At 37.5% G+C, this 18,358-nt stretch overlaps 1 protein-coding gene across 1 annotated transcript; it reads right to left on the reverse strand.

Annotated features, from left to right (window-relative positions):
- Positions 1-1,055: 1,055 nt before the first annotated feature.
- adgrg4b (adhesion G protein-coupled receptor G4b) lies at positions 1,056-16,931 on the reverse strand. Its single transcript, XM_081615881.1, has 27 exons — positions 16,868-16,931; positions 16,346-16,473; positions 16,030-16,261; positions 15,655-15,930; positions 13,380-13,495; positions 13,040-13,101; positions 12,163-12,317; positions 11,886-12,086; positions 11,730-11,803; positions 10,245-10,267; positions 9,852-9,994; positions 9,640-9,769; positions 8,578-8,678; positions 8,099-8,303; positions 7,847-8,012; positions 6,645-6,791; positions 6,419-6,550; positions 6,286-6,331; positions 6,101-6,204; positions 5,178-5,299; positions 4,744-5,012; positions 4,529-4,640; positions 4,240-4,318; positions 3,824-4,025; positions 3,009-3,110; positions 2,133-2,297; positions 1,056-1,758 (listed from the first exon to the last, which is right to left on the reverse strand). The coding sequence occupies exons 1-27, from the start codon at positions 16,929-16,931 to the stop codon at positions 1,676-1,678; spliced, it is 3,639 nt and encodes a 1,212-aa protein (XP_081472007.1). The 3' UTR covers positions 1,056-1,675.
- Positions 16,932-18,358: the final 1,427 nt, after the last annotated feature.

Consider the following 18,358-nt stretch of genomic DNA (forward strand, 5'->3'; position numbering starts at 1 on the left):
TTTGCAGAAGAAATCAGTTTGCTTGATTTGTGGGTGGAAACGCTTTGCTTAAAGGCTTCTTAGAGATTTAAAATGGGGAAGATTTTCTCTGCCGTGTCGGGAATGAAATATTATTCCTCAGTAGATCTGCAGGAAGAGCTGACAGGATGACAAAGATGTTCAATCGTTTACTTTCAGTTTTGAATATTCAAATATATTAAAATATTTTGAAGGTTGTAATTGTGAAAACGGTTCAATCATAACAAAATGCAGCTGCAGCTCAGTTGATTAGAGAATCATTGAAGCATTTATTTGCTCTCTGAAAACTGTTGGTATAAAGTACCGTTTATGCACCGTCGTCTTTTTGCATGAAATGCTGCATTGATGCAGTGTGACTGCTGAGGTGTTACAGAAGCCCAGATTGGTTGCTGCTCTGGTGTCTGAAATTCCTCTCGACTCATCAGGTTGTGTGGTTTGGGTCAGGGTGAGTTTGCTGTCAGTCAAGATCAGTGATATCACAGTCATTAAAGCAGATATCGGTACTTCTGACTGTCAGCAGCATCCAAGTTCTCCTGGAAAATGAAATGTCTACAAAAAATACGTCAGCAGTGGAGTCGGAGTGCTCCAAATGTTCTCATTGCTGTGCTCTGACGTTCTCCATCGCACTCTTTTCCTTCCACTCAACTTTCCAGCAGACTGCTTTAATGCAGCATTTGTTCTGTGAGCAGCCAGTTTTTTGTGGAGGGTTTTGGTGACTAGCTTCCAGTCAGCTCTCAAGACAGCAGTGTTCCTCATGAACATGAGAGCCATAAAATACTCATGTTTAAGTTAAACCCTTTTATTGCTGCTATTGTAACTAAAATGCAAAATGAATTTTAGTTGGACTGTTTTCTAATTGAATCAGATGTACCTGTAACCACAAAGCTCGTTATCCCTAGAAAATTACATCTTTACAAAATGTATTGATTACATTGCTACAGTCTAATAAACTAATGATTTGTTTTAATTTCATGGCAAAACTTGAGACAATAGAGGAAAAAAAATAGGAATGTTAGTCTTGTTTCATGGAATTTTAATTTAATTTGTCACTGATTGCAGATTTTTTTGTACATAAACATCACTAAGTTTAATAGTGTACACACAGACATGTATTTGCACATACAGTGGTTAAGATACCGTTCATAGGGGGGAATCATTAAAATGAGTATCTGAAAACCACCATATGCTAATCAAACAAAAGGTGTCAGATTTTACACAAGAACAAAGCTGCCCTAAAAATCTCCACTGACAAATTTTGTGCATAAAGTAACTGAGAAATGATCAAAACGTTTAAAAATTGAGCAATGAACAAATAGGGGCCAAACCTGTCACCTTAAATTTTGGATTTTATTATCATTTTTCTTTTACACAAAATGTTTCACAGTTCATTGTCACCATCGCTCCACTCACCAGTTGCTTGGCAACCAACTCCTCCTTGGTACTGATGCAACCGCTCCTCTCTTCAAAATTACAGGCTCTTTTACAATATTTAGCGGAAACAAAACTAACAATAGAACCGTGTGGAAAAATTAGCTAATGAAGCCGATGCTGTGTGCACTGCTTAAATCTGTTGCCTCTGTCGGAGAGATGCGAGTAAATGATGGGATGTGTGCAGGTTAGCACGTTGGGTGGTTGTTTTATTGCTGTGGCTGGTCGTTTATCCAGATGTCGGGTTCAGAGATTCTGTATCTGGGGCTCCGGTCTGGGCTCGAGGAAGAACCAGGCTGTGCACAAAAAGATCTACAAGATAATTAAACATACGAGCCATTTAGAGGTGAGAGGATTGGATCGTTTCTATGTCTCTTAGGCGTGTGCACCAGGGGGGCTGGCTTAAATTGAACTGTCAAATTGAGAAGGAAGTGTTTCATGAGAAGCAACAGTCATGTCCTTTTAGCTTGGTTTAAGTCTGCCTCATTACGAAAGGTTGTAATTATTTAATGTCAGAGCAGTGTCATTAATTCAAGCAGTGACCTTAAATGTGATTCCAGCTGCAGAAGCACCAGGAAAACCTTGTGGCATATCATTACTTATCCTATGTTTTTAAAGTCAAATGTATCTTGTAAGTTTACCCAAACTAGCTTCATGCTGCCAGAGATTCTGCTTGGTTTGCTCACCGAGGTTTGGCCTCCTGCAGGGCGAGTCTCTCTGGCTGGAGTCGGAAGAGGCCGAGGTACTGTCTGTGGAGTTGGACTTGACAGAACGGACAGATGGAATCGCTGCTCTTAAAAACTTCTCTTTGGGCTTTGCAAGAACTCGAACTGATGCTGAATTGCTCCACTCTAAAAACAAACAGCAAGAAAAAGAAGATCCAGTCAAGTTGGAGTAAAGCCTTGTGTTTCTTTCAGGATTCATATACAGTTTAAAAAAATGTATTTAAATGCATGGGTTTCCAACTCTCGGAAAATGGGGGGGGGGAACTCAGAATATGGAAAAATGTTTTTCATTATTAAAAAGCAAAAAAATATAATAAATAATGGGGCCACATTTGTAAGGAATACATTTGTGGGTCAAACAAGTATTAGGGCTGCATTTAAATGTCTAAAGTGAATTTCACACATTATTTGATCCGTAGACCTCAGGTCATGATCTTTAACCTGGGATGTTAACATGCAAAACAAAACTTTTATTATTTTTTTTCAATAAAAATAGGTAAAATAAATTACAAGTAGTGGCTTAAAAATTTATATCCAGATATTACATGTGTAATCAGTTTGAAATAGTTGGTCTAAATTAGTACAGATGACCAAAAAATGTTGTGAAATGACCCACAGAGGTACCTGTGTGTTTCATACCTTGCAGAAGATGGCGACATTGAGCTCCAACATAGTAGATGGCCAGAATTTGATCAAAATCCATCAGAAAGATGTGAATATTTGACTCATGCAGCATAAGAAATGTAAAATTTATAGGAAATCCGTTCAATTCAAGTAGCTACGAACCGATTCAGGCAAATAAAACCATAACCAGTGTATTACGTTGAGTGTTAGTACCAGAGTGCTCCTCAAGTCGAAATCGGCCAAAGCAAAGATGAATCCTCCACTGTTTTCTCACGTTCTCCTTCATCAGACAGTGGAACAGGAAGACAAAAAGTCCTGGAAGAAACGGAGGTTTTGGAAAGAATGAATGAATTGTGATCCACAGTCAGCTGGTGAACAAAAGACACGGATTCAAGAGTTCACTGGAAAACTACAGCCACCATGCTGCGTCCCTCAAAGCCTGCCTAGTCCAAGTTTACACTTGGAGTGTAAACTTTGTCTATATAGATCACCCAGAAAAAGGACCTGTTTAAATAAACCATCAAACTTATGATATTCATGCTGATCGCTTTTTCAAACTCATCTGTAAAAGTTTTGAGCACATCTACATTTTTCTCAGCTTAATTATTTCTAATGAGGCCATTGACCTAAAATTGACACATATTGACAACGACCCAAATAATTACAATGAAATCAAAGCAAATTAAGATGCGTGTAAAAAAGTAAAAGGACAGAGATAAATAACTTCCCAATATTGGTGATTGAATACTTTGTGGGAAAAATCTTAAGACGTCTCGTGCATAGAGAATCTGGTTGATGGGAAGTATATTCATCTCATGGGTAATTCCATGTTTTGTTTGCCTATAACTTTATTTGTGGGCTGATTTGCTTAGATTTCTTTGAATGTGCTGATTACTTGTGTTGTTTCCAGCATCTGGTGGGAATTTTATGTCAAAAACCTCATTAGAAATGTAAACAAAGAGAAACACTGACATGTTCAAAAGCTGTTTTACTCAATGTCTGAATTTCTCTGCACAGAGCATACTCGCCTTGCAGGGTGTTGAGTCCGGCGAACAGGTACAGCAGAACTACCCTTGCTGGTGCCCAGGTAAAGAAACCTACAGTCCATGTTAGCCCGAGTAAGAAGGTGAGACTGGCAGCTCCCTTCAGGTCCTGCAGCACCCCTCTCCGGGTCCCAGCCGGGCTGTTGAGCCGCATGCGGCGGATCTGAATCAGAACCACCACAAAGACCTAAAGGGAGATCCATAAAAACATTTTAAACGTACAGAAAAACGTGTGCAATTTCAAACAATGAAAGATTATTTTGGCTATTTATTGTCATTTATTTAGATTATGAACTTTCTGATAGTTTTGTATGATTAAGGGCTTCTCAAAACAAACAGCTCTGCAATAATGATCTATTCTGAACACAACTGAAAATGTGTGCATAAAATTGTATATTTACCCCGATGTTGAAGAGAAAGATCAACCCAGCGTAGGCAAGCACAGACACATAATATGTCACATTATCCTGAAGCCAGCAGCTGTTGACAATTTGACAAAATGTTACGGTGCAAAGGACAGAGGAGGAAATACTGCAGACAATGTGCTTGTTTAGTCCCACAATTTACATATAAAATATGAGTATGCAAGGAAACGTAAACTTTTTCTGCAGCTACAGTATGTAACTCAAACAGGTTCTTCAAAATAAATGAAACTATGAAAGATAAATGGACACCAGACCAATATCTTACAAGTTGTCAGAGTTGTCCAAAGGTTGGAAAGTGAGCTCAGCGTTCCCAGAGAAACTCCCGTATGCATCCCGATTCACAATGAGAACCACGATGCAGATCAGCAGAGGAATACCTGACGAAGAGTTAAAACCCCAACAAGTGACGTTTAAAACACCTTGCAATTAAATAGTAATTATTAAGCTATTAAATGGAATTAAGCTTTAGTTATAGCTTACCCCATCCCAGAGCACAAAACTTGAGGATATACGAAGGAACATAAACGTTGAAGACTTTAACCAGGGCAAAGTACATGTTGACAGCCTCTAATCCCATCCAGGTGAAGGATGCTAGGAGGAAGTAGTGCAGCAGGGAGGCTGCTGCCACGCAGAGACCGTAAACACTCCAGGAGGACAACCAGGAGTTGACCAGAAACATCAGGTTCAATCCCAGCAGGGCCAAAGAGAGGTTTATGAGGATCTGAGAGGGGTAGTCTCTACGAAGCTTTCTACATCAATGGACATGAAGAAGACGAGACAGATTAAAGATTACCTACAGCCCTGCAATTCAGACATTTATTAGACAATAACAAATGCCCACTATGAATGGGAAGATAAACTCACTGAAAAATGTATGTTTGAAAGTATGTTTTATTAATCTTGACACAACTCACTGAAAGGCCATGTATGTGAGAACGGTGACTCCTAAGAACAGGGAGGAGACGCCGCAGCCAACATACGTGATGATGGTCAGGATCTGTTCGTGGAGCGGGTCCAGCTGAGTCCTGGAGACGTCCTGGGAGAACAGAGACACTTTCTTCACTAGATGTCTCTGCTGCTTTCAGAGATCATCTACAGTCATTTTTAAGCCTTGCCATAGATTCTCAATCGGATCAGTTGGGTCTTGAGTTTTACTGCTGCAGCTCTTCCTGTTTATCTCAGTTTATTGTGCTGAGAATCTCTGTCCTCATTTTTCCCTCCAGGTTTCCTTTTGAGTCTTGATCTGCATTTAGATCCTGCTTCCTTTCCACCATTGAAAAAAATGCTTCCCCCCAGCATGATGCTGCCACCACCTCAGCTATGTTCAGGTTTACACTTAGTGTTGGTTTTCGCCTTAATGTTCTGCATACAATTCAAATTGTGCATTTCAGTTGTAAAAACACAATAAAATAATAATAATGGGAAAACATCTGGCAGGCTCTGCACAATATCTGAACTAGATTGTAAACTTTAGTTTGGCAGAAAACAGAAATGTGTCCATTTAGACACATCAATATTATTTAAAAGAAAGAAGCTACATTTTTTTGCTTGATTGAAATTATTGTGTTTTAGTTTTCCGGGGCTATGTTTTAAAATCATTTGAAAATCAAAAACTGTTCAAACATTACTTTTCATTTTCCTAAATCTAAACTCTGACTGCCCTCTGCTGCCCAAATCTTAGCTTAGCTGCCTTACTGGGTTTTTACAACCGCAAATATTACTACGATTTAAAGCTTATAAGATTAAAATGGTAAAATCTTGACATTTTAGCTCTGCCTCTGGCACCTAAGAGACGGAGCTTTCTATAAATAAAAATATCTGTAAAAAGGATTCGTACCAGAAGAACTCCAAAGTGTGTGAGATGATCGCAGAGACACGTGGTGTAATCAGGGGTGCTGTTGTATTTTCGGCAGCCGTGATCATCCCAGCCCCCGTGTCCGTCTAGATGTCAACAATATTTTTTTATTTTAAATCAATTTCTGTTCAGTATAATGAAATTTTCCATTTGAAAAAAAGACCTACTGTTTTTATTGAAGTTCCAGTACACACACTGCACTTGTCTATCATGCTGGAAAGTACAAAAAACAAAACTCATGATAATCTCATTTAGTCATTCCTGGAGGGTGTAACGTTGTTTTTAATATGTTTCTTCTACCGGGCTGGACTGCAGATGGTGGAGCATGACTTTAACTTCTTCATGAAGGTCTTTAATTGGTGAGCTGGCGTTGGACACACTGGCTGACACCACAAAGGTGCTGAGGAAAGGCTCCTTCTCATTCACCTGATACTGGAGACAACAAACATCAACCACTTTCCAAAAGGCCAGTTTGAACTAAATCATTTTCTCATTTTGCTGGTGTTCAGTTTTCTGCATGATGCACCTTAAAGAGCAGTGGGTTGGCGTAGAACTGAAACTGGATTCTAGGTTGGTTCTGGTTCAGGCCGTTTTGTGGGAAGTTGTCCTGCAGGACAGACGGCAGGGAAATGAAAGCCACCGTGCCGTCTGACGGATGCCTGTTAATAAAAATCTACACCACAGAAAAGATTATCCTCAACGTCGCACTGCATTTATAAATATATTCATATTTACTTCTTATTTTGAACAACTGGAGAATAAAGCATCAAAACTGTGATAGTGGTTTAAAGATTTAGAAAGCAACGTCCTTTTGGTTATGGACTTTGTTTTACAATGTCTTTTTTTAAAGGTTATGATATTCTGATGCATCAAATTCAATTATAGCAGACTAAGATGGATGTAGAGTACTCTAAATATAGTTTAAGTTCATTCAAATGAATTAGGTTCTGCACATTTCTGTTTGGATGTAAAAATGTGATGAAAAGCTTTCATAATTATAATAATTATGGTTATTATGAAGGCTCTTCATCATTATGAATTGTGAATTATTGCAAAAACCTTTGGAAAAAAATATATTAGGACAGTTCAAAAGTGGGAGTTTTTATGTGATTTAGAAGTCACAGATTGTTTGGATAGCTTTTCTTTATTTAATAAATAGAATATATTTTTTACCACATTACCGCTTAATGTGTTATAGAAACAAATCCCACCATTGTTTCATATCATTGGGTTATTTGGTAACACTTTATTTGAAGGGGTTTGCATAAGACTGACATGACACTGTCAAAAACATGACATAACATCTGTCATGAACATGAAGGAGTCTTTATGAATGTTTATGACTGATGTCATGAAGTGTCATTCGGTAAATAATGACACTTTTAATGCAAAGTTGCTCTAAAAGTTGCATTGAAAGGCCATTAAAAATGCCAGCTTTGATTTAAATTGTCATTATTTACAAAATCATGAAAAGTTTGCATTAAAAGTGTCATTGTTTACCGAATGACACTTCATGACAACAGTCATAAACATTCATAAAGACTTCTTTATGTTCATGACAGATGTTGTGTCATGTCAGTCTTATGCACACCCCTTCAAATAAAGTGTTACTGATTTTTTTTTCCACTAAAAACAGACTTTCTCTTAAAAATATTTACCAGGCATCTCAATAACTGAGACACACGTTAAAACCTTCTGAATTCTCTGATCTGAAAGGTGTTTCACTACCTCAGGCTTGTTGCCGGACCAATCAGAAAGAACTCCAAAGCTCAGGCTGCTGAACTGTCCAGGAGCCACGTCCACCACTGAGATAGCCACAGCTCGAGCACCAAGCGTGTAGGAGCCCTGGTAACCCACCATTTTGTCTCCCACGTCCTCTGTGAGGTTCAGAATGCTGCAGATGATCACATGTTACGTTTAGACACGTTTGGGCGTAGCAGAGGTTTTACTTGAATGCTTAAATCTGCATCACGTCCGTACGTGTTTGTAAACGGCCCCAGGTTGCTGTCTGACTCCAGTACGTTGGAAATGGCGTTGATCAGAGCTTGGCCAAGATCTGGTGTGACAACGCTGACGCTGATGATGTCCTTCAGCTTGTTGAGGACTGTGACCAGCTCTTTGTAGATGAGACTGGACTGGTTTCTCATTAAGTCCTTAATCATATTCAACACGTCAAATGCATTTTCTGGAAATAAATGACGCAACAAGACATAATGTGACTGTCAGGACTTTGAAACACTTTAAAAACTGAACAAATTTGTAGGTAGATCTGATCAAATGTAAAAAACCGACAGATGTATAGATAAAGCGCAGTTTTTAAGCATATTATTGTAATTAGTTTTAACGTTAACTGTATGATTTGAACTGAGCGTTTTTTAAACTCAGGACTGAATAGACGTTAAAAATTATATAATAGAAATGAAGAACACAAAAAGGAATGAAAATAAATGTTAACAGACCAGGAGTGACTTCAACATGATCCAGATCAGGGATAGTTTCCACCACTGGGGGGCAGTTTTCAAGGTTTGGCTCCATCCAGTGAGTCCACTGGGACAGTTTACTGTAAAAAAAAAAAAAAAAAAGAAAAATTAAAAGGCAGAAATTGTCTAGCTTTTCATGATGAGCTGTAGAGAGAAAGTCCAATTTAATTTAAAGAAAAAGGAGAAGAAAAATGTAAATTTGATGCATTTCTTAGTCCAATTTTTAAATGAAGAAGAAATAACATAACAACTGCTCCATCATCCTTTTATTGTTGAAAACTACAACATTGATAATGATTTTAGGAAGCATTTAATTTGTGTAAAAACCAACCCAATAAGTTCTTAACCACTTAAAACCACAAGTAGAAAGGATACATTTCAATGTTTTCCTTTATTTTCTGAGGATGTTTAGAATATGTTGTTTGTCCAAAAAAAAGATATTGTTGTGATGTTATACTCATATTTCATCTACAGTCTGTTTCCAACTGTCCTAATATGAATGGGAATATAAAAACTGAATGCTTAATCTGAAAATCATTTAACTGTCCCCGTTATTATCTTTTACAACAGAGCCATTAGTAAAATGTGCGACACTGAGTCAACACAAAACATGGACAAAACAGAGCAAATATGTACAAATAGAGATAATCAATACTCAGATAGGCCAATACTTGTTGATGCATTAAATTAATGGTGGTAGTTGTTCAGCTAAATGAATGAGTCAATAATTTGAAATCATCTGTAAATATCAGAAAGACAAACAGATGTTTCTGTGAGGCAGCACTCTCTGATGTTATTGATGCTCCAGTTTTGTGCTCCATTAAGATTTATATTGATGTTGCTGAAAGGATTTTTGCATCCAACTTTAATAACAATCAGCAGGACTTTGCAAATTAAGGTTTTCAGCTCATGATTCTTTTGAACTCGTGTATATTTTCAGTTTTCTCCTTCATCTAAAACGCTGCTGATGTAAGTAATGCACAGGCAGCATATGATCAGTTTTTAAAAACCACAGAAGCCCTTCATACTGAGAGGCCTCACCAAAGTCGGGTTGCAGAGTACTGAGGGTCTTTGGGGCATGAATATGTAGCATTTTGTCCTCCTGCAGTGTCAGGCCACATGAACAGGCCTTTTAGGGTCTGCTGGACTTCTGCGGCACACTGAATAACCGCTGGGAGGGAAACACACATTCAGTAAGAGAGTTTCAGCTTTTCAGCAGGTTATCAGGGTGTGTGGACCTCAGCTGTACTTACATATGAGACATATCTTTATGTGGTCTGCTGTTATGGAGAACAAGCCATTGTCATAGGGACTCTGGAGACAGTTTCGTATTTGGTTTTCAATTTCCTGTTGGTCTGAGTGCGTCAACACTTGGACCTGGAAAACGAAGCTCTCTCTGCAGACAGAAAGACGCAACAATGAGCTGCAAACATCTGAAGGATTAGCATGAAAAGAAGATCAGAGTGTAAGTGCTTATGAAATGTTGTTTACACGTTTTGAGATTTTAAAAAAAAGGGAAAAAAGATTTAAAACTGAATGGAAGTTATCTAATATGCACAAATGAAGATGTGCATTTTTATGCTGCACTTAACTTAGTTACATTTGAAACGTTTTATTGCATAACGTCGATTTTGAACAATCAGTACCTCGAGACTTCATCTGTCAACACCTGGTAAAAAATGAGAAAAAAATGTTTAAAAAAATACACAGCAATTGTAATTTCTCAGACATTTAAAATATGCAGTCAAATTAAAATGTTCATTCTGAGCTTCTAATGATTCATTTGAACGGCTCTCTTTCTATAATGGAATCATAACACAACATTTTTAAAAATGACATTTTTTGACTTACTGTACACATGAAATTAAAAATGATAAATATATACATTCAACTATTATTTGCTCTAATGTCCTTTAACAAGTTGCTTCTCAAACACATTCAGCCATGATGACAAGTTGAATGTTTGGTGGAGTGAAGATGATGCTTTCAGACCTGAAAAAACATTTAAACTAACTACCAAGTATGGCAGTGGCAGCATCATGATATGGGGCTATTTTCCTAGTAGAGGTACTATTGCATTGCTCAAATTGGATAAGATTGTAAAACCAAAGACTTTCTTTTGTGTTTTAAGTCCAAACAGATTCATAATCCTGGCAGAATTATATTTAAGATCTCTTAAATATAACCACATAATTTGTTTCTGACAATAAATTGGACAGGCGTCTCTCAAAACATAATAAAGAAATGTTAAGTATCACTAGTATTATTAATCCATTTTTATTCATTTTTCATTTTATTTTATTTTAAATAATGTCAAAATGTGTTGGTAAACTTACTTCTCAGTAATCAATGAATTTGTTGGCCTGATTGCATCCAAACCCGTCTTATGATATCTGACCAGAAACATGTTGGTCAAATTAAATTGATTTCTTTAAGTGTAAATCTCCCAAGAGTTTGAATCATGAATCATATCAATCAAAAAGGTGTGTGTTCATTTCTTCAAGTTACTGATGGACTAAATAAATAGGGATTTATTCATATCCATACTTGTAAGTCTAGTATTGAACCTGTTTGGATTGGACATAATCTACAATTCAAACCTGTACATCCAGTTCTTGATTTTTATTTTTTTTATCATTGTGCTTGTCTGCTCTGTTATCAGTTCAAACCTAAGCAAACAACTAAATCATTAAAGGCCATAAATTTATGCTGATGACAAGCGGTTGTAAATTTCTGCCTGGAACATGAACGTTCTTTAGAGTTATTTTTTATAAGCTTTGTTGTGTACGTTTGCAAACCAATAAATAATTTTTATTTGGATTTTTCTGCAAATATTGGATTTAAACAGTTTTATTGACTTACTTGGTTTGAGTCACGTTTCCTTTCAGGATGTTGCCTGAAACAAGGACAGATTTGATCTTATTTCTGACAGTTTCTATAAATGTTGTTAAACGATGTTGTGATAGTTTCCTCTCATAAAACACACCTTTCAGTTTTGGGGAGCAGCTGCAGATCCAGCACCATCATTAAGTCATCAGGCAGACTCATGTTAAGCTGAAATGAAAAATGTAATATTCATCCTAGAGATTTATTTGTTTAAAGAAGATTTTGGCAGTTTTTTTGAGACGCACCCAGTAGGGAATGACCTGCTGTGGGTCACAGTCTCCCGTTATGGAGACGTTCACTTGGACTTCAAAGTAAAGTTCTGTCAAGAGGATTGAGACGAATCAGAAGCTTTCCTCAGGATCTAGAGAAAACAGAACCGTGGAACCTGCTACCAGACCCACCAGAGACGTTTGCAGGGGTTCTGGTGACGGTGTTGGTTGAGGTTTCTTCGGTACCAGAAGTTGTGCTGATGGTCGATGTTGCCAGAGTTGTTAATTGGGTGAGAGCAGAGGATGTCATGATGGCTTTAAAGCTGGGGGTTGTGACAGGAGAGGACGTTGTCATGACAACCTGAGGGCTGATTGTCGCCATGGAAAAACGTTCTGGAAAGGAAACCATTCATCAGATATTTTGAAGGTTTCCTGTATTATCCTGCTACTGCTGAGATCTCTTTCCTACCAACAGGGGTGGTGTAGATGGAGCTGGTGTCAGCTAGGAGCCGCAGCAGATTGCTGGGGTCAGTGTAGGTGTTTGAAAGGTCAGTGCACATTTCTGTTTGAACAGCCGCAACGTCCCACTTCGGGATGACGCTGATGTAAACAAGGCAGCGGAACCTGCAGGGCGGGAAGAGAGTCAACGGGGTTTCTACAGAGAAATGGAGGAAAGCCTGAAAAGAAATCTCAACACACCCTGAACTTCACATTTGTATCTTAAATTTCTTTAATTTGTGCCATTCACAGCCAAAAAATGACCCAAGTTATCTCAAATATGATCACAAGTGATGAGTACACGTCACACTCTCTTAATGTAATCATTTTAGTTTGAGAGTTAGTATTTGCGTATATGTATTCTGATCAGTACAATCTGTACTGTTGCAAAGCAATGTGTGATTATTTAAAGTATTAAATAAACATGGATTTTACCTGGAGATATTTTCAGGAGCCCATCGCATCTGGAGCAGAAGAAACACACATTTTAGATTGTATTTTAAAAGTTGTGGTTATTTTTCTTGCATTTATTGTATTACTGTAAAATTGACTTTACATTGGCCAGTATTAAGAGGGGATGGGGCGTATCAACCGAAATATCACAAAAAGTCATTTGAAGTTAATGTGGATTGTTTTGTATTAAATTTGCTGTGTGCTCACCAGCCCATCTTCATAAGGCGTTTTTATGTGTTCCTCTGTCTCAGATCTGCATGAGAGATCACAGAAACTTTGTTTACAGTTCAATAGTTCCACTATAAAGCGGAGTTTAAGTAGCATAAACCAAAGGAGTTTTATTGGAAGTATGTAATATATTGAACTTGTAAACTCAGATCATTTTCTTCCCTTACCTGGTCACTTCAAACACAGACACTCTGTGTAAATAGATTTCAGTCGGTAAAACCTGTCTGAGCTGCAGGATCAACAAACATAACCAAAAATATTGTTTTACCTTGTGGTTCTTTGCAGTTGAACAAGGAGAAAATATTCTAAAACAAACTACAAACCCCTTAAATTAATCAATGCAAACATCAGTCATGACTTCTGTATACTTCTGTTAGTGCATCTAATCTTTAACACATTGTAGTTTTAGCAAAACTATTGGTCTAATCCTGAAAAGGTCAGTTCAGATTTGCTTGCATAATATGCAGTAAAACTTGTAAAGACAGAGATGATGTTTGCTCTCCTTACCCAGCGATGAGCGACGTCTCTGGCTGTGTAATGCTCAGTCGTGTTTTTGTCGTTACGCATGATCACAAACTGGAGATTCATCTCATAAAAGGACCATTCTGCCAAAATATAAACCTCTAGTTAGGTAAAAAGAGATATAGATGAAAACATACCTACACTTTATATATAGTTTCATACATAAAACTTTACATATGAATGTAAATCCCGAAAGTTTTCAAGCGTTTTGCGTTCATTCATTTTATTACTTTTTTTATGACAAACCTGTGTTTGTTCTGTATAAAAGTCAGGAAATCAGGTAACAGACTGTTAAACTAGCTGTTCCACATCTTTACGTTGAACCTCAGAGTCGGTGAGTCAAACTAAAACCAGAGAGGCAATAAAAACGGACGTCAACAACACCGTCCGCTGTTATTTCCAGCCCTGGTGAAGTGGCACCATGTCCTGCAAAAGTCTTCATACACCTTCACCTTTTTTTTACAGTTTGTCGCATTACAAGAAGAAATTTCAATGTAAATTACTTGGATTTTTATTTGAGTAACATAAATATAAAATTAAAAGAATTAACATATTTTTTGCTTTTACAATTAACAACCTGACAGTGACTTTCACTGTCTTTTTAACTCTGATACCCCTAAATAAACTTTTAAAATCTAATGGAGTATTGTTAAATTCATATGGAAAGCAGAGTTGGGTAGTAACTAGTTACTTTTACTTGAGTAACACTTTGAGGGAAAAAAAAGTTCTTTAGGAGCTATTTTACTTTGCTGTACATTTTACTGTTACTTGAGTAATTTTATGATGAAGTATTTCATTTTGTCATGAAGTTTTAACCAAAAATCCACCAGACACAGACTGTAGTTTTTGTTAAAGTGTTTTTATTGAAAAAAAAACTGATTTGGAAAAAAACATATTTTGCCTGATTTTATTATTTTTTTGTTACTTAAATTAATTATTGTCATTTTCATCCTTAAATTACCAAAATTTCCACTTAACGTTACATTTCGGTCCCTCTGATTATGTAATTTTTCAAGATTAAATTATTAATAATTTGATCGGTTACTCAGTACTCGAGTAAACTTTTTACCAAATGCTTTTTTACCCTTACTTGAGTAATTTCTTTTTACTTTAATCTAAGTAAAAAATATAGAAGTAGTTCAACGAGCTGTACACATCACTAATCTGACCTTCAGGGAGTGGAAGAAGAAAACCTTCTAGTTCAAAATGTAAGAATGTATCACCAGGGAAGACGATATGCTAGTCACATCCAGATGTTGAAACATTGATTGTGGCGACAGAGAAAGTGGTTAGTTTCTCCGGGAGGTTAGAGGCAGATAAAAACAGGACAATACTGGAAGAAAACCTGTTGGAGGCTGTAAAACGCTTGACACAGACGGTTCACCTCCCAGGATGAGCCTGAACAAACAACCGCAGCTACAAAAGCAGGATTCATGTCAAGTTATGTTCTGTTGTGTTAATTATTTCTTACTATTAAGATTTATATAAAAACTGCCATACTTGAAGTTGCTTAGAAAAACTCAAAACAATTCAGATGATTCCGCTTTGTTGATTTAATAGGAGTTGTTGAGGTTGCCGATGTTTTTAACTATTAAAAACATTGTAGAATGAAGTCAAATCAAGAGAATATAAGTGACTGCAATAAAAGATGAATTTATTTGGTAACACTTTATTAAAAGGGGTGTGCATAAGACTGACATGACACTGTCATAAACATGAAGAAGTCTTTATGAATGTTTATGACTGATGTCATGAAGTAATTCGGTAAATAATGACATTTTTAATGCAAAGTTGCTCTAAAAGTTGCATTGAAAGTCCATTAAAATGGCAACTTTGCATTAAATTATCATAATTTACAAAATCATGCAAAGTTGGCATTTTTAATGGACTTTCAATGCAACTTTTAGAGCAACTTTGCATTAAAAGTGTCATTATTTACCGAATGACACTTCATGACATCAGTCATAAACATTCATAAAGACTTTTTTATGTTTATGACAGATGTTATGTCATGTTTATGACAGTGTCATGTCAGTCTTATGCAAACCCCTTCAAATAAAGTGTTACCATTTATTTTAAGACCTTCTGCAAATCTTTATCATGGTTGCCAATTTGTGTTGAGGGCTTGTTATTGATTATAGAAAAGCTTTTATATTTGTTAAATAAAGCACAGCTGGCCAGGCTTTAATCTGAGAGCAGTGGATATGAATCTAACGGAGATGAGACTAAAAAATGATTCTGACATGAGAAACAAACTCACCACATTGCAGGCTGGTGTCACGGATCGGGTCACAGTTCACCGTGTCCCAGTTGTCCCTCACCCACTTCACCAGAACCCCCTCTGTGCAGCTCAGTGATGTCACTTCCTCTTTGCTTCGTTCTCTCCCCCACATTCGAAACAGGGAAATTTTCCCCAACATACCGCCGTACTGAATGATCTCGACTTTCCCATTGTTGATGGTGTGTCCGACCCCGAGTGTGAGAGATCCATTTGGGGCCAGCTGGCAGCACGGTGATGGAGGGATGTTTGTGAGAGCTGAAAGCAAAAACAGAGGAGAGCAATCAGAAAAGTTGCTCTCAGACAAAAACTGCAACAGTGAATCAGTTTTATCTCTCAAAGCAAAGCAAAGCTCACCTGCTGTCATGTTGATTAGGCTCCCGTTAACGTAGAGGGCAGGCCTGTCCTTCGTGTGGGACCAGGTGAGGCACAGGGTGTACCACTGCGACAGCTGGAGGTTGATGTCCTGACTGATCCATTCCTCTCCAAACAGCCAAACCACCAAGCGCCCGTCCTTCCCCCCCATCCCCAACTCTGCATACTGAACCTCAGGATGACGATACATGAAGATTGTCCAACGTGGGGAAACCTTGACCAAGAGATGATCAGTTAGTTATCATGAAGTCATGAGTCAGGATACTGTGTAAAAGAACAGTTTGTTCCTCTGCAGCACCTGCTTCAGCTTCACGTTAAGGCAGACGGTCAGTTCCTGCAGGGCGGGGATGAACACCTGACGCTTTAGGATCCAGTGGTTTGATCCAGTCAGGTCAGCCACCTTCCCCCACAGGCTGAGCAACGTCTCTGACAGTCAGATGAAAATGTGGTCAAAGTGAAACTTTTTGCATCCTTACTGCAGGAACCTTGTCATAACATAAATGTCACCACAAACATGATAGGGATTCTTGACTTTTTGGAACAAAACATAGAAAACCTGTGTGTTTAGTCTGTTTGTTTGTGTACATCAGGTGTGTCTATCATTGAAGAGAGAGTCGTGTTATCATGATGTCTCTTTGTTCCCCACATGGACTGACTATTGGGATTCTGGTGTCTTAAGGTTGTAACTCTTTACTGTCTGATTCAAAGGACTTATTTCCATTTCCACTCACCTGTTTGTCTCTTTCTACTTCATTTTGAAGATGGTTTTACAAGCCAACACGCAGTATGTTTGTCTGCTTTACGGATTTGTTGTTAAAACCAGAATCTCCGCTGGAAGCAGAGGAATGAAGAAGGTTTTGTCCTTCTTCATCATCATGTTCCATGTAGGCAAAGGATGAGCAAATTGTGCCATCTGACTCAAAATTCATTTAAAAAAATGCGTTTTTGATTAACTTTTTCTTTGTCCAAACAGGTTCAGAGTTTTAGATTTATGTCAATTATATATTCATCTCTTCATTTATGTTCATTTCAAAGAGCACAGCCAATTTCTGTATGTTTTGTGATCAAAATAGTTTGTTAAAGACTTTTTAAGTGGTTTTAATTATTACCTTGTTAGTTTCCAACTTAGTGTTTAAATATGTGGTTTGGTTTTACGTTTTAGATCTTGAGTATGAACAGCTTAGAATATTTTCCTAATATTTTCCCTTTTCCATTTTTAAAGGACAAATATCTGTCAGTTCTTAGTTCATGCTGACGTTTCACATTAATTAACAATTTGGCCAAAATTATTCAGGTCTAAATGTGTCAGATGTATGAATCCTTTTAGTCTTAACTGCATATTAAATTTACGCATCACATGTTCATGTTATTACTCAATCTTTATATGTTTTTCACCAATTTATCCCAGTGTGATTCTAGAATCGGTGTGAATTAGCATCATATCTCTACTGGACACCAGATCTAAAACATCCTAAAACGTTTAAAGAAAAAATAACTAAATCTGCTGTTTTAGGATTTTTTACAAACTAAAATAAATATCCATCCATTTTCTTGCACCCTTGTCCCTCAGTGGGGTCGGGAGGGTTGCTGGTGCCGATCTCCAGCTAACATTCCAGGCGAGAGGCGGGGTCACCCTGGACAGTCTGTCGCAGGGCAACACAGAGACACACAGGACAAACAACCATGCACACACACACTCACACCTAGGGGCAATTTGGAGAGGCCAATTAACCTGACAGTCATGTTTTTGGACTGTGGGAGGAAACCGGAGTACCCGGAGAAAACCCACCATGCACAGGGAGAACATGCAAACTCCATGCAGAAAGACCGGGGCTGGGAATCGAACCCAGAACCTTCTTGCTGCAAGGCAACAGCTCTACCAACTGCGCCACTGTGCAGCCCCTAAAATAAATATATCAACATTTCTTCTGTTCTGAAAATCAGAAAGTGTTTCATTATTTGTGGAACCTGCAAATTGGACATTTTTTACACTAAAATGTCCACGACTTTATTCCAAGAAATATCAAAAAAGTTTCAAAGACATTTGAGTCTGAAAATATGTCTTGTAATGAAAAATGTTTAGGAATTCTGTCATAAAGAGGAAAAATTTATTGAGTGTTGCAGAAATTACAACTGGAAAAAAAAATCCTAGTGTCAAATTCAACAAATAGGAATTTGTTTTTGTATTTAAGAAGTTCCTATAATAAATAATTATGCCACCCTGAGTTTACTTCTTAGATTGTCTTGCTTATCCAAGTCTTAATCTGATTTGCTTATTGTTTGCATTGATATTTGAGAAAAGCAAACAAGT

Source organism: Poecilia reticulata, chromosome 14, assembly GCF_904066995.2.
Source record: "Poecilia reticulata chromosome 14, P_reticulata-male-v2, whole genome shotgun sequence".
Lineage (NCBI taxonomy): Eukaryota > Metazoa > Chordata > Actinopteri > Cyprinodontiformes > Poeciliidae > Poecilia > Poecilia reticulata.